The sequence below is a fragment of the Acinonyx jubatus genome, chromosome A1, assembly GCF_027475565.1.
Source record: "Acinonyx jubatus isolate Ajub_Pintada_27869175 chromosome A1, VMU_Ajub_asm_v1.0, whole genome shotgun sequence".
NCBI lineage: Eukaryota > Metazoa > Chordata > Mammalia > Carnivora > Felidae > Acinonyx > Acinonyx jubatus.
The window spans coordinates 16274499-16291801 of record NC_069380.1 but is presented as its reverse complement, the minus strand read 5'-3'; the positions used below and the strand labels follow the sequence as shown (position 1 = coordinate 16291801).

Below are 17303 nucleotides of genomic sequence, written 5' to 3'. Positions count from 1 at the left end.
ACTCATAAAATGATTAGGTCTAAAAAGATCAATTAAGATGACTATGCATGTTCAGCTACCCAGAATCCTCCATTAATTTTAATTTAATAGTAAATGTATGTAAATAAACATGTAGGTTGAATATAAATGACATAGAATAATAAAATAGTTCAGATCATAAATATGAAATCAGGAGCTAGTAGCAATAAAAATTTTTAAAAACATAATAGATTTTTCTGCAAGTTTGTATCAGTAGGATAATACTAAATCAATATAATTGCTAGTGACTTCGTTCTTGTTAATCTATCTTAAGATGATCTTTTATTTATTTAAAATAATTCCTTCATCTTCAACTGTATCTTTACTATAACTTCCAAATAATACATTATATAATGAAAATATTTCTGTCTTGTGGTTTATTGTTTCATGATATCAAGGTAATAGAATTAAGAAAATAGCATTTTCATAATAAACTTTCTCTACATGAACATTTCTAAATTCTTCGTTTGGGAAATTGCTTAGACTCACCTTGATCATTAATGTCATCAATACACATTCATTCCCCTCAAGTGAATTCACTTACAAAGGGGATAAACAGTTATACTCATCAGGCTCAGTATATTTCATTGATATTGATATCATCAATTCATATTAACTTTGATGTCAGTACTTAATGACATTAAGAATAGATACATTACACATGAAAAGCATTTTACTAAGATAGTGATATTTCATAATTTCAATAGCATCTATATGTTTAGCAAAATTGATAGTGAATGATACATTTGAATATCCCTGGTTCCTTTTTAGGACCTCAAAGATACAACCTTTAAGTTTCAGGGTTCTCTGTTAAAAACTGTATATATTTACGATAAATTTTGTAAATAATTTCCAAAAATTACAGGTACCTCCTCTGACAGATGCCACTTTTAAAGTAACTTTTCCAATTTTTTATTCCTTTTAGACTAGGACTTTGTAACTTGCATTTCTAGATAACTGAATAATTATTAAGCCTATTTGCATTGTTTAAGGAGGAAAAAAATCGATTACAGAATGATGGTATAATTGTTGTTATTGGCATTACAGTTAGTTGTTAAGTGTGACACATACTGATTAAAAAGGGTATTAGCACTAATCCTTGTGTTTTTGGGGGTTCTGTTTGCACTTTCAGAGACAAGGAAATAGCATGGCATGAAACATGGCTCAGTTCTATTACAAAAGAAATGTGAATGCCCCCTACAGAGATCGCATCCCTCTAAGGATAGTCCGAGCGGAATCCGAACTCTCACCATCAGAGAAAGCCTACTTAAATGCTGTGGAAAAGGGAGATTATGCAAGTGTCAAGAAATCCCTGGAGGAAGCTGAAATTTATTTTAAAATCAATATTAATTGCATTGATCCTCTTGGAAGAACTGCTCTCCTCATTGCAATTGAAAATGAGAACTTGGAGCTCATCGAACTACTTTTAAGCTTTAATGTCTATGTTGGAGATGCTCTATTACACGCTATTAGGAAAGAAGTTGTTGGAGCTGTTGAGCTGTTACTGAATCACAAAAAGCCCAGTGGAGAAAAACAGGTATGTTTAAAAGCACCATTTTTAATATATTTTACTTGCAGAAGGTTTCTGTGGATGTTAAAATTCTCCCCAGATTTTAAGAATTACAAGAATTGAAGTCAGAACTATTGTGATAGACAATTACTGGTAGATACACACTTACTACCCACCAACAGTCACCAGCACCTGCACCCCCTGCTTGGCAAATCAGACCTTGAGTGAGAACAAAAGCAAAACAAAATGGCCTGTGTTGGCTTCCCTTACACTGGAAACATTTCTATGTAATGCTCAGCCTAGAATGCTGTTGGGGCTCACTCTGTGTGTGTGGCTATTTTTCCTCTTTCATTTTTCAACTTTCTACAGCAACCGGCTGAATTCTTTTTGCTCTTTTCCTGTTTAATTTGTTTGCCTGTTCTGGGACTCTGCATCTTACTGCGAAAGTGAATTCTATCACTTAATTTTGATACTGTGCATTAGCAAACTCTAGTGGATTCTTTTAAATTGAGGCAAATTAAAAAAAAAAGGATTGTTAGAAAATAACTAAACTCTGACTATAGGCTTAACTGTATTAAATTTACCAATGCCAAAGTGTAGCTATATCTTAGTGTCATCAGTAGAAAATAAACTAAAAAGGCACACAATTCTACATACAATTTGTGGGGTGTTTTTTTCCCTATCTTCCTGTTTTTTTGTTGTTTGGGTTTTGTTTTTGTTTGTTTGTTTGTTTTAACAGCTAAGGAAGTGAAGAAATCATGGACAGAAACAAGAAATCTGCTTTTTCTCTGTCTAGATTCTTCCCTTTGTCACTGCCCTGTATCTGAATTGTCTGTTTGATCCTTTTTCCTCTCACACTGAACTCTTCACTTCCCTGCATCAAGTCTAATAGACTAATTGCAAAGACATTGCACAAACTGTAGTGACTCAAAATGTGTCTTTTAAAGTAAAATCTTAAAACGTGTTATTACACTCTAGCGATTTCTGCCGTATTGGATAATGCACAAGCTCTGCCAATGATAGACTGTTAGGAGATGTTACATTCTTTTAAAGCAAATTCTGCTGTGGCTACTGTTATATCTGCTCTCCTGGAGGACTTTTATCAGGATGCTCGCCATTATTTGTAGAAAACTTCATGGCTGGAAAAAGGTCTCGCTGTGTTCTATGGTCCATTTTTATGCATGCCCACCACTTCCCCTCGGCTGAACCTAAGCTTCATAAAGCCACACTCCACAAGGACAATACTTCTCGGCTTGTTGGGTTACTGGCTTTTTGTTGTCTGTTTTATATCCAATTGTTTGTGTGTTCCCTTTCCATCATACTGCTAACATTTTACTGGTAGAAAATTCACTTGTTTCGTCTGTCCTTTCACCTGGACAGAAGTGGGCAGGTAATGGTAACACCTAAAGATATATGTTATATCCCAGGTTTTTACCACTAAGAGAGTGCAGGACACAACTAGGAGTGAGTAGAAGTCTGTTTTCATCTGTGTAAGTTCAGATGCTACTTCTTCAGTCACCCTGTGATTTTGAAATTCCTTCTGCAATCATAGCCTATCGTTTCTAATAACAATGGCCTTATATTGTACACCCTCTTGTTTTTGGTCTATATAGGCGACCATAAGAGAGGTGTCACGACGGTGGTCTGGATCTTTTTTTTTTTTTAATGGTTTAACTTTTTTTTTTTTGGATCATTGTAAATTGCAACAAATCTATTGAACAAAATTGTCCTTAAATGCATTCTTTACATTTATTACTAAATAACCTTAGTGCTGTTTTTTAGAGAACACTGGCCATACATTTCAGTGTCTCTTTAGCAAATGACATTTGTTCTGGCCAGAGTAATTTGGTGTCTGGAGAAGATATCTGCTATTATGAGAGTGTTTGTTGGAAGATATTCAACTTCTGAGCTAAACTAGTCTCACAAGTAGGTCCTGGCTCCTTCCAGGCACTTGATCTGAACCCTGATTATTAACAAAAGGCAGTAAAGGTTTGCAGTGTGCCAGGAGTCAGAAATATCCCAGGCCATGTGTTTCTGGAAGATTTCTCTTGTATCTGTTTGCTGGCCAAGAATTTTCCTTTTCTATTTGTACATTCTAGAATTCCTCCTGGGTGAAGGCACTGAGAATAAACAAAAAAAAATGTATCTTTTTGTTTGAACTTTGTAATTTTGAAAGAGCAAATCCAACCTACCCCTAGAGTTCCTGGTACATTGTACAATGAAAGTGAGGTTGTGAGAACATAAAATGTATACAATGTAGCACGCAAAAGATGTTGTCCAGGCTGGGGGGCTGGGGATAGTAAATCCCTTTAGAGCTTGGCTGTTTATCTGTGATTTACTTAGATACTACATCACTTAGGTACAGCCAACATCTTTTGGAATAATAGCCTCCATAAATCAGTGTGTTGTATGCAGCAAATATGTTCTTGACAGGAATCCTTTCTCTTATAAATTGTAATTGCTTAGATGATTCTTATGATTGTTGTAAGCCATTTTGTGTATCATTATAATCTGTCTAATTTCTAGTCTCATGGTTATCCCCCCGAAGACTCTGGAACACATTGCCATTAATTCTGTTGAGGTCCCTAAAGCCAAATATTAATACTATTGAAAACAATAGTATCCAACTAGGCAAAAAAAAAAGATGAATTTGTCCTAAAATGGGTCAAGAAAGAGGATATAATATAAAAATTATACAAATGTGATTATTAGAACACTTAAGAACTTAAAATGTGACAGGTGTGGATTAGGAAATATATTCTTCTTTTGTAAGTTTTTCACAGATTAATTTCTTTCTCTGGAACAAGATGCTGTGTGTGATGGCATCCTGAAGTCATAGGGGCCATGAGATTTTCAGATTAGTTTGTGTACATTCACCAGGGAACAATTTATAATTTGCATACGCCTACTCTGCCTGGTGTTGTTGTCTTGGGCGCTAGGGAGCAGACATTGTCCCCGTTCTTTGGAGTCTTAAGATCTAGTTGTGAAAAGAAACAGGAAAATATCACGGGGATATGAAAAAAAGATCATCACAATGGAAAAGATGAAGGAGAAATAAATCCTCAGGTAATGATGAATTCTACTGACTGGATTTGGTAAATACAAACTATTAGTGGGTAGAGGGCATAAGGGGGCAGGAGAAGGGCCTGAAGAAGAAGGAGGAAGGGTGTTCAAGGATATATACCTGGGAAAAGTTAACAGCATTCACTGGGATAGAGACTATGGGACATAGTCTATGGAACCTGATTGGATATACTCGGTTTTTATTTTCTTGAAATTGACATCTAGGAGGCAATTTGAAATTTTGGACTTAAGAAAGTGGTCTAGGGTTGATACATAGATGATAGTGAGGACATTGAGACAAATAAAGTCATCTCTTTTCCTATCGCTCTGACATTGATTTTCTCTTCTTGCCTTTATAAATTGTTTAAATGCTTGTGGTTATTAGCCTGTTAAAAGATTGTCTCAATGCAGCATCTAATGAAGATGTTTCAGTTGTGCTAGATAAATAGATGGACACAGATCATTAAATATTTCCTTCCACATTTAATGTAGACCAACATTAATCAGGGTATTGAGTTCTAATGTTTTGTTTTTATTTTATTATCACAAAGTATAAAGAGTAATACTTAATTTCTTTCATCTAGTAGACAGCATAGAGAATGTGTGGTTCTCTACACTAAGCAAGAAGACGGAACGTTATGTGTTCTCATGTAGACTGCTCCCTTGCTACAATTACTCTGATATTCTCTGGTAATTTTATTGGACTTTTCTTTAACCTTCTGAGTACCTTACTTCTCTGCAGGGAATAATTGAGAGTGACTTTTTAGCCCCATTTTGAGCCAATTGATTGGTTACTTGACTTTTAATTATTTCTAGCAGACCTTTCTCTTTGACGTCATCTAAGGCCAGATTCAAGGCCACATTCAATTACACTTTCAACTGCTTCAGTAAACGTTTATCAGAAACAGAGCTTTCTCTTCCATTCTTCACTTACAAAGTGGTTCTCAGTATTCAGCATCATTAGAATCACTGCAAGGGTTTAATAAAACACAGACTGCTGGATTCCACCCCAAGAGTCTCTGATCCAGCAGGTCTGGAATGAGACCCTGGAACTTATATTTCCAACAAGTACTCAGGTGATAGTAATGCTGCTGGTCTGGAGACAGCACTGTAAGAACCACTTACTTAGAGGAAGTGGAAAGTTAGAAAATGCCTGTGGTTGTATATCGTATGTTAGGTATTGAACTCTACTGTGCCAAACTGGGTTTCAGGAGATTTAAATTAATGTCCTTAAATACTAATGATTACGTGATATTTAATATATGAGAGTCTCCCAGGTTCACTAATATGTTTATTATATTTTTCCCTTCTTTGGGAAAAAAAAATTTCCTAAACATTACTGATTAGTTCAACAGTTAAGCCTGGAGTACTTCAGTTGAAGAAATTTGTTTTAGAGCTCTACTAAAAAGAATATCAGATTTTATAACTTTGGGAGATCTTGGAGATTATCTAACCCAATCACTTCATTTTACAAAAGAGGGAAAGACGTTCCCAGTATGTACCCATAGTACATACCCATGTGTACCTATGCCAGGTTCATAGCTGGCAATGAACTTTGAGATAGTCTGAATGATGATGGTGAAAATAAAAATAATAATTATAAAAACAGTAATAATGCTAGACAATATTCATCAAGCCTGTCACTATGCCCAGAACTGTGGTAAGAGTTTTGTATGAAGGTAGGTGCTATTGTTATCCCCCTTTATAGATGGAGAAATGAAGGAATAAAAAGGTAAAATTGACATGTTCCAGATCACAAAAGCAGGAAATATCAGTGCTGGAACTCAGGAGTCATGAAAGATAACTATATGCTTCCCAGTTATAGGCACTACAACAATTTGAATGGGAATCATTTACATCATTAATTATCCTAGTTTGGGATATGAGTTAGATAAATTTACAAGAGTCTCTAGATCTCTATACTCAGGCTGTGTCTCTATCTTGAATATTATAATATCATTTCTCATTTGGATGCTCAATAAATACTAAGGAATAACAAAGTCATTAGCAGCTATAAAGTGCTGGGAAGGAGCAGGGCTGAGGGATAGAGATGCTGACTTCCAGCCCCATTCACCACTCTCTAAGAGGACAGATCTCCCAATCATTCCGCACATTGGTTTTCTTGGCTGTTAATTAGAATCATAGTATTTATTTACTTGCTTCTTAAAGTCTGGTGGTGTTCAAATTGCATAAAGGTATTTTATAAGGTAACATATAATAACAGCATAATATACGGTTATTACTGTATTATGCCATAATCTGCCTTCTTGTTAACAAGTATATATGTTAATGACACAACATATGCAACGAAGATGAAATTAAGCATTAGCAATTTACCCTCTAGAGTGCATGACTTTTTTTTTTCATTTGAAAAATGCAATCATCGAAACCCTACTCAGAGAGAGCAAAGGAGAATTTAATTCAGTTCACTCTTTGACTTTCTACTTCAGTGCATGTACAGGAACTTTTTAAAAATAGTTTCAGTAGATTTGCTAATACAACTTGTGACTTTAGAAACAGTGCCTATTATGCGATCTGAAAATCAGGGTCTGAAATAGGATATTGGCAGTAGTATGTCATGCAAATATACATCCAACCCAAAATATGCCCCGCTGACTAAAAATAAAGAATAGTTTTTTCAGTTGATATCAGTACTAATAAGTATATCTCTGGCTACTGGGCAGAGAACTTTATTCTTAAAAGAAATCTAAAATTCTCAGATAGAAACCATTTGCTTTCTCCCTCAGGACTATAGATACCCTGAAAAGTTGACTTTGAACTCTTGCATTAATTTTGTTTTCCTCATTGGGCTTTAGAATAAGTAATTTGCCTTCTTGCAGTCCCATGAACTTCAGTTGATGCCTGATAAAGGAAGATGTACGCTAAGACACTCTATGCCCTAGTCTTCAGAGCTGCCCCTTACAGAATGAACACATTTACCTTCCTTGGTAGTTAACCAATTGAGGTTACCCTTCCTATTTGTTTTTATTACAGCTTGGATATTGACAGCAAGTGAACCTACATATAAACGTAACTGTAATCTTAGGAATGATCAAAATTCAGGGAGAGCAAGATTGAGAGGAAAACGGGCAAGAGAGAAATACAGTAAAGTATTAAAGACGTTCTCCCTCAAAAATACTTATTACCCTGTTGTGTGACATAGTAGATAACTCATCAATTTTACTTTCTATTCTGATCTAGACTGTCAACAGAAAGGTTGTCTACAATATTGTCTGAATCTACCATTAGAAAGAAAAAGCTGAAATTTATCCCCTAATATGTAAAGTAGTAACCAATTTGAAGTCTTTTTATGATGTAAAGTAGTAACCAATATAAAGTATTTTTATTAACAAGCACTTTGGAAGTCTAAAAATTAAATTGAGTCTTATTATTCCACAGCAGGGAGTTTGAAAGCTAATCTAACATGGAGCATAGATTGTGTTTAGTCAGCTGGCAAATGGCAATCATGAGAGATATGAATAATTCTGTCCCAAATGGAAGAATTTTTAAAAGACAGACTATGGTGTACTGTTAATATGACAATGTAGCATAAGCTAACTGGTCATTCTGACTCATAAAATAATGCACCATTTAACTTCCATAGTTACATTGACATTTTATTCTTCTCGAGGACCAGCCAATTATAAATAATCCCTTTGAGCCACATGCCCCTACTCTTCCTTTTCAGCATACCACGCTTACTATGAAAGTCAAATCATCATCATCATCATTAAATATGTTTGGAACCCACAAGAGTAAAGGGCTTTTAGCCTTTTTCTAAAAATCAAGTGGGGGAAAAAAAAAACCTCAAACAATTAAACAAAACTCCAAGCATTGAGACATTTCCATTCCACCGTAAAGGTACACAAAATGGAGCCCTTATTCTCTGGTTTCGGACAGAGGAGTGAAATATAGTGAAGAGAATCAAGAGAGAGAAAGAGTTGGATATAAATCCTGTTTTATAATCTCAGGCAGATCCTTTAGGTTTTAGGGCCTTGACTTTCTCATACGTAAAAGGAGGATTATAGTCCTTACTCAGCAAGTAATTGGAAACATTAGTTAACACACTGAAGTACCTAGCATTAAGAGAGCTCAGTAAGTCCCTCCACCTTGGTACCATTAGATCATTTTATGCTTATTACATTTAATTTAATTAAAAATATGTATGTTCATTGAAGAGACTACATATTCCCCAAAGCAAATGCATTGTGAAGGGTTAGTGCTGGTATGAAGAGTGAGTTTATGTTAAAATTAAGAGAGGACTGAGGGGCACCTGGGTGGCTCAGTCAGTTAAGCGTCTGACTTCAGCTCAGTTCATTGTCTTGTGGTTCATGGGTTCAAGCCCTGCACTGGGCTCTGTGCTGACAGCTCATGGCCTGGAGTCTGCTTCCAATTCTGTGTGTCCCTCACTCCCAGCCCCTCTCCCACTCGTACTCTGTTTCTGTCCCTCAAAAAATTAACAAAAATAACATTTTAAAAATTCAGAACTTATTTAAAAAAATAAGAGAGATTGAAATTGATCTTTCAAATGTGAGTTTTGGTGAAAAGCTTTCTTTGGAGCCACTTTTATTAACCCCCCCCCCCTCAAATCCATTAAAAATGTTGTGATTAAATCTAAAAATAATAACATGATGTCTCAGTAAGTCATATATTCATTGACTTTAATTAATTATAGTGATTTGAAAAATTAATCACTAAGGAATAACAGTGAGTCATTTAACAATTATAATTAACCAAATAGATAAGGTGTCAATATAATTGGGAATTATAAAAAAAATATGATTAGAACTTCTCATAGCTGTTTTAAAAATACCTCCTTTTCCAACCGACTATATTTACTTATTCACTGGTAAGATGCAAGGTAAGTAAAATTTTATTGCTGTAATATCTGAAGCACAATAAAATGAGGATTTAAGTAGTGTGGAATTTTAAATGTTTAAGGACCAATTTTTCAAGCAGTTAGGAAGAAAGAGTACTCTCATTTTCATTACTACAATTTTTTCTTTCTGCAGTAATTTTCTAGATCAATTAACTTCTAGATATATCAATGTTCCAAGTCACTGTTGTTTGAATCATGTATTAGAAACACTTGACAATAAATCTAAACTGTGAGCCTGGAGCCTATGAGAGCCAGTTTACAGAATATAGCCTTCGGAGAGAATGCTCAAACCAACCAGAAGGAATGGGTGGTTTTTGCAAGATAAGAAAAATTCATAATTGCAAATTTACCAACTAAATCCACAGCTTTTTCCCCCTTAAATGAGATCATGAATGAGTGGAGTGGATTTAACTTTGCAGGAACCTCACCCCTCATGTGTAACCTAATTATGCCATTCCTCCTTGGTATCTGGATTTTCCTAGGGGAAGTAGATAGATTTGTTTGATTTGGAGATACAGGCTTACTTGTGAAGCAATTTTAGTATCATCAAATATAAGTGTGACTTTTGAATACAATAATACCATGATGAATAAAGTATAAATTAGAAATAATGATGCATTTATTTAGACTTTATGTTATGTGTATTACCCCCTGCTCAAAATGTCAGCGAATCCTCAGTTAGCAGTGTGTTGGATAATTTTCCTCAAAACCAATATGTAATTTGAGAAAGCAAATAGGTTCAGATGCATTGTAAATTTCTATTACATTTTACTATGGTGGTTGTAGATCAAAGAATAACCATACAAATTGTTAACAGTAATTGGGCATTTCAATGTACCAGGCATTCTCTTAAGACCATTTTACATTGTTGTCTTGTATATCAGGAAATTGAAGCTCAGAGAAGTTGAATAATTTTCCCAAGGGAGATCTGAGAGTTGGTTTTTCTGTTTTCATGGTCTTTACTCTTTCTGTGCCAAAGTGCCTCGTTACTTTGGCCATCAGATATCCAGCAAGCTCAGCCAGCCCATTAGAACATGGTGTAATCTAGGAGTACAACTTGATCTTTGAGCAACATAGAAAGATCTCTCTATGTCCTGACTCCAGAGAAGCATCCAGAAATTCCTTCATACCGGGGTCCTAATCCAATTTTAAATGCTTTGAAGTTAATGATTTAACAAAACTGGTTATATGATGTCCTCAATTCCCCCTAAATTATCACAGGAAAAGATCTGCAGTGAGGTTGCCTGGGTGGCTCAGTCAGTTAAGTGTCAGACTTTGGCTCTGGTCATGATCTCAAGTTTCTTGAGTTCGAGCCTTGCCTTGGGCTAGGCACTGACAGTGCGGAGCCTGCTGGGGATTCTCTGTCTCCTTCTCTCTCTCTGGCCCTCCCCCCTTGTTCTCTCTCTCTCTCTCTCTCTCTCTCTCTCTGACACACACACACACACACACACACACACACACACACACAAATACCTTAAAAATGATTGGCAGTAATGAGGGAGTAGTGCGAGCGCACTGAGAAATGTCTGGGAAGAGGTGAGAGGGGCATATTCACAGGAGTGTAGAAGATGACTAGTCAAGTAGCACCCATCACAGCTTCACCCTGTGTGTGGCTGGACACAGAGGTTGAGGGCTCAGAGACGAGCTTGTCTCTGAACCTGATGGTGGAGTGTGCAGAGATGGACCCCGCCTCCCAGACTGGAGGTAGTTATTTTGCAGACAACACAAATCCTTTTCCCCATTCATGTGTGAGACAAATTGTGAAACCCTGATGGAACAAAATGTCCCTCTCGTTTGCTACCATGATAGCTGCTTAAAATATTCATTCTGCTGCTTAAAATATTCATTCTGCTGCCTAAAATATTATGTTGAAAATATGTATCACTTTTCCCTTCTTGGTGAATTTCACAATACCCAGCAGTGTGTGTGCGTGTGTGTGTGTATACACACACACGCACACACACACACACACACACCTTTATAATAAAACTAATGGAAAATGGAACTGTTTTTCTTAAAATCATAGATAGTTGTTTAGGTTTGAAAGATATTCTAAAGGTTATCTGGTATAGTTCACCCTATGGTATTTATTATTTGTGCTAAGCCCAGGGAATATAGAATCACCATATTCTTCTTGATGTAGAATCACTGGCTTCTGCTCCTTCTTCAACTCCGCTGTAGCAGAGTGTCACAGACTGAGTCTGGAGTTCTCTCTTGTCCAGCAAGAGAGCAGACATAGAATTGAATACGAGGGAGGCTACTGTCCAGGAGGAGACAAGAGCCCTGAACAGGGGTTTCGTCTCCATATTTATATTTATTGAGCTTACAAGATATTACCCACATGGTGAATGTGAAGAAAATGGTCGTACATATGTGAACGTGGAGAAAACAATCAGACAGTAATCATTGACTTGTGTACGTGAGAAGCAAAGGGTCTGGGGGACAAGTGAAGTTTGTGATAGACGTACAATTGTATATTGATGTCATATGGAAAGTAATTTCCTGAAGGTGATATAACAAGTTACTCGTGATCCCATTACAATATCTCGCTAGCACACCTCGAGTGCTTTCACCCCGTGGTGGCGGCTTTCTTCCCTAAATTTTTTCTAACCCATTTCTGTAAGTAGAACCTATTTCCCCACAGCAGAGCAACAGGAGAACAATTCAAGATGAAAAGACAGAATAAAGTTAGCAGAATGGTTTGGGTGAGCAAAGTTTCAATAAAGCAATCACGTATTTTCTCCTGGAGGGCTGTTATTTTTAAGGTTTGCTTGGCTGCCTACGGTGACCAAAATATTATTAAAATATGATCACAAAGTAAAAAACTTTAAAAAGTATATGATCACAAAGAAACCCTTGACCTAAAGAAATCTAATTCAGCAATCAACTGCCACTTTGAGATAAATAAAAAGTAAATAATACATAATATGCATCCTCATCTATTTTGTTTTCTGTACAATATGGATTTTTGAATTGCTTTTACATCTGCAGTTTTGGGAAAGTAAAGGAATAGTGCCCCTAACGTTGAAGAAATACCCATTTGAGACTTTGCAAGACACAAATATTGAAGAAACTTAACATTAATGAAAGAAGGAACTAGTACCATTGTATTTCCAAAGTAAAGCGTATAAATACTCAGTGGATTTGGGGAAGTCTAAAACACATTGTCATATGAGATGAATTTTTTTGTGTATGATATACTCTTCACTCTAAATGGAATCAAAATAAAATATTTTTGCTTTGTGCAGACACAACTATTAGTTCTACCTATGAAATGCTTAAATTTTTAAAAATTTTATTTGATAAGTTAAGTACATATTAAATGTTGCTAACTCATACCTCTCTTGTAAACTTTATTCTAGAATATCAGAACCTATTAATCCTTTATTATCTGAGGACCTTTGCTTCTTCTGGCCTGACTTTAAATTACCAGTCTTAGAAAAGTACACTTTAAGTATATTCCATTTAGTACTTTTCAGCCTAAACTTAATGCCTGACTTGCAGGTAGTATTCATTAAGTCAAATGTCCTAGAAGCACCTGTTTAGGCTGAATTTTTCATTACCATACCATGTTCTACTTAACCGTGATCTAGGCTGCCTTTGAAATTAGGGGGAATTAAGGGGCATTCTGATATAATCCTCACCCCCACCACCTATACACACATACACAAACTGACTCCTGGAAACATCACCTGGTACAGGTATGAGAAAAATGAAGCGTAGAGTTCAGGAAACTTGCCAAAAATTACTGAGAATATCTGTTCTTAAGCCAGGCTTAAAATTCAGGTTTTGTTTAGAAACAAATAGAAATATTTGTCATACACATCACTTTAATTCTACCTGAAATATTTTGTGGAATAAGGAAACACATGCAAATATAAATAAATGTTTTAAGGCTTGTTTTGCATAAGAGGAAATATTCCATGGTTTGGAATCAGATGGAGAAGAATTCAAGTCCTACCTCCCTCCATCCTTTCCTGCTTGTGTGACCCAAGGGTGAGTTTTTAACATGAAGCAAAAAATGGTAATGGGTACCTCTCACAATTATTATGAGAATTAGAAATTGGAAATACTTCACATGAACTGCCTAATGTATTTACATTTGAGGTAATATCATTATCATCATCATCATGCCCAAGAAGCATCATCATTCAAGAACCAAACATGCCAATTTGACCAATGTCTAAAGATTCACATTGTATCCTATATCTAGGTTATGATGAGGTTTCAAAGATGCTGATGTAGATCACTGGAGTCAAACTTATTAAATTCTGGTAATGAAATTTCTTGGGAAAGACTTCCTGGATATCCCCATAATGGTTAGGAGGGCTGTGAAGCTAGGAGAGGTTGGGTCGAGCCAAGAAGTTTGACCCTTATTTCAGAGAGGTCTAGAAGTCAGGAGAGAGGAAAAGGACCACGCTTATAAAACCACAATTAAGTCTAAATAAATATAAATAAGTTATTATATATCAAATAAAATGTAGTTTCGCTCTGAATAAGGAAAAAGGAAAGGAAAAAAATTATGATAGAGGAAAATGATCGGAGGTGATCCCTTAGAAGAATAAACAGATTTCCTTAGGGATATTTTAAGGGGTATGTTTTCAGAAGGCACTAAAATTTAACATTGTCAGATAAATGCAGGCTATCTGCTCACCTAAGTCACTTGTCTCTTTTAATAGATGAAATAAAGCAGATCAAATTTGTTTTTGGCCACATTTAAGGAAAAGACTGCCATCTGGTGAATATTTGAGGCCGTTAAAAATATATGTAATAGTTTTAAACATCTGATATGAACTTAAAAATTAGTTACATACTTTATTTTTTTTATTTTTTCAGTAGACTACAGTTTCTGCACTCTGCAGTATTAGCAGAGCTTTTGTTAAGAAACTATAAAATTATAAGTTTCCATGAAATTAGTTGATTTTTACCTGATTTTATTACCTGGTACAATTGCATCTTTTATAGGTCACCTAATTCAGATTAAAACTTACCAAAAAAAAAAAGCAAACAAACATTTAAAAACCAGTATGATGTATACTTTTTGGATTATTTTTTTACTTTATAGCAAAATGACAAAAATGATATTTTTAGATGACTGTGATGCTAATACATTCCATTTGTTACAGAAAATCTGATCCGAAAGCAGGAGAAGGTCATTTTTCATACTGTAACTGGCTCTGTAGTGGGGGTCTGTTTTGACTTTAGCTCCTTCTGTATATTTCACCTGAGGCATGAGAAATGAGGAATTAATCCCCACTGTTTTCTTCTTCTAGTAAAATGCTGTCCCTCCATGTATCCTAATATACATCTATTTTTGACACATTTAAAATAGAGGTTAAGAATTCTCTTAGGTTGCTACAGAACTCATAAATTACTGAAGGTCTTTCTTACATCTCAAGATCCAAGTTCATTGCTAAAGGAACTCAGTGGAGGAAAGAAAAGAAATGATTCTTTCCCTTTACATGTGCCTTTTTCAACACCCAGTCAAAAATCTAAGTGGTATTTTCTTTAGTTGTGAGTGGAATAAAGACATCACTCCATTCAGAGGAGGAAGGACATCCATCACTTTCTCTCACCTAGACAGCCCTGCCCACATGGATGACATGACTTCTCTCATTAGCTTCACACTGTCAATTTCCAGATTTTTCCCAGGTGTTAATTTAGTTATTTTTATGCAATCTCAGAGAAGAAGTTTTAAAAAACAAGTTATTTTGGTAGCACTGCTTAGTTTTATAGCTTTATTTTTAATCTTGAAAGACTAGGGTTTTATGGCCTTATCCTACCTAGATGCTTAGCTATACAAATAGATTGTGTGATATTGATAAAGCATGTTGTGTTCCAATTTAATTTGCTAATTCTTTTTAGTGAAGCTTTTTTTCTAATTTGTTTCATCATGTGATAACTGCTATATACGTATAAAAACTCATACTGGCTGTTGATGTTGCATTTGAGTCTTTTACAACAAAGTCACTTTTCATTTTGTTGTTGTATGGGGATGGTCTTGGTACTTCACTTTTCTTCTCAAATTTATAAATACCAGTGTGTTTCTTGGGGATAAACTACTGTCCCAACCAAATAAAATCCTGGTCTTATTTTCTTCTACCGGCTACATAATACTATGTACATCATTGGTATTAAGTAACAGTTTGTCAAATTGATGGTAGATTGATGACTATGGCAGATTAAAAATCTCCATCATCACTCATGAAAATAAACTAACCAGAGAACAATCTGGCAAGATAAAATGGAACATCAAAGAGCTGCAAGCCTTAATTAATGTAAAATACTCAGATCATTTTCAGAATGAAAACAAGATTATTAATATCTTTGTTAGGAAATTTGCTGGGAGGATTTTTTTTAATTTGGTCTCTATTTCACCACAGTGCTCTGTAGGATTTTAAATGATGTATAGCATTCTGAGGAGCCTCACCACATCCTGAGAAGTCAAAAAGTCAAAGTTACATGTAAAGCATGCAGATTTACTTCCAGTGATTGCAATATTTCCCTAAAAGCCTGTAATTGTTAAAAAATTTTAAAGTACACTTCTAGAATATATAAATGCCATAATATTCTAGAATATATATATAAATATATATATACATATATACATACATATACAGAGAGAGAGACAACTTCCAATTTTCTGGAATACATATATTCCATAATATATATATTTTCTTTCCTATATATATCTGTGTATGTGTACGTGCATACACACATGTGCGCGCACACACACACACATATATGTATATGTATATGTATGGACAACATATATCTCTGGTCAGTGTGATTTAGGGTGCGTTTTTGTTTTCTTCTTTTGTACTTTTGACAAAAAAGTATTTCTTTGTACTTTTTGACAAAGTACTTCTTTTGTACTTTTGAAATAAGTACTTTTGACATTTTAAAAATCTTTAAGCAATAAGGATGTATAGCTATTGTAACAGGAAAAAGTCAATGCTTGTCTCAAAGATCATAATACTTGTGACACCACCACAACAAAAGGCAGCCAATGGAAGGAAATTATTAAATACATGGGCAGCTTAGGTATAAATATAGAGTTGTTTCTTGGGAGTATTCAATTTTGCTATTCTAAAAATGAATGAAAGGGACATAAAATTTAGGAACCTTACACCCACTCGATAGGCCAATTCTTTTAGTATTCATAAATTAAATCTAAAATTGCACTTAGTATTCTTCAGTTTAACTTCCCATTATTAACTGAAAAATTAAAACAATTGTAGTAATTATCTTTATCTTAATTTTTAAATATTATAGAAGTAAAGCTTATTTTCTCCTCCTTACATTGTAAATCATACCAACTCTGTCAAAGCACCTTCATGTTAAGGTCACGGGATCCTGTGAGTCAACAGGCAGTGCCCTTAACTCTAAAAGTGAAGCTGGTGATGTGCTGGAGGCCATCACACTGACGGTGCAGGAGCCAAGGGCACCTGGCTCCTCAGCCTTATCTCCTCTGCCCCTTTTAAGGCAATGCGTCCAGCCACACGCCCAGTTGTAACCAATCGCAACTGCCAGGCATTCAGACCTAGGACCCTGCAAGGCCCCGCTAACTTCCAGCCTCTCATGTCTTCTTAGCTTCAGCTGTTGGCTCCGTGTCCACTTTGCTTCTCCTCATTTACGGGAACCATTTTGGTTGCCATTCTGGCATTTTGGACCAGCATGGTTTTCACCAAGACACATGATCCACGTAATTCTGCTGCATGGCTCACTTGCCAAAAAAGGACCCATGTGGCATTTTTTATGATCTTTCCTGTTTAATAGGTGCTGTGACTGAGAAGAGCCTCTGAGAGTGAATTTTCTGCTTGTAGCATAAAT

At 35.4% G+C, this 17303-nt stretch overlaps 1 protein-coding gene across 4 annotated transcripts in view; it reads left to right on the top strand.

Moving 5' to 3' along the window:
• TRPC4 (transient receptor potential cation channel subfamily C member 4) overlaps positions 1 to 17303 on the top strand; it is a 198358-nt gene that overhangs the window by 55448 nt on the left and 125607 nt on the right. For all 4 annotated transcript variants that reach the window (XM_015070943.3, XM_027064725.2, XM_027064723.2 and 1 more), the window contains exon 2: positions 1151 to 1555. In XM_015070943.3, coding sequence (XP_014926429.1) covers positions 1178 to 1555 — 378 coding nt within the window. In that variant the 5' untranslated portion in view covers positions 1151 to 1177. The remainder of the gene's footprint in view (positions 1 to 1150; positions 1556 to 17303) is intronic.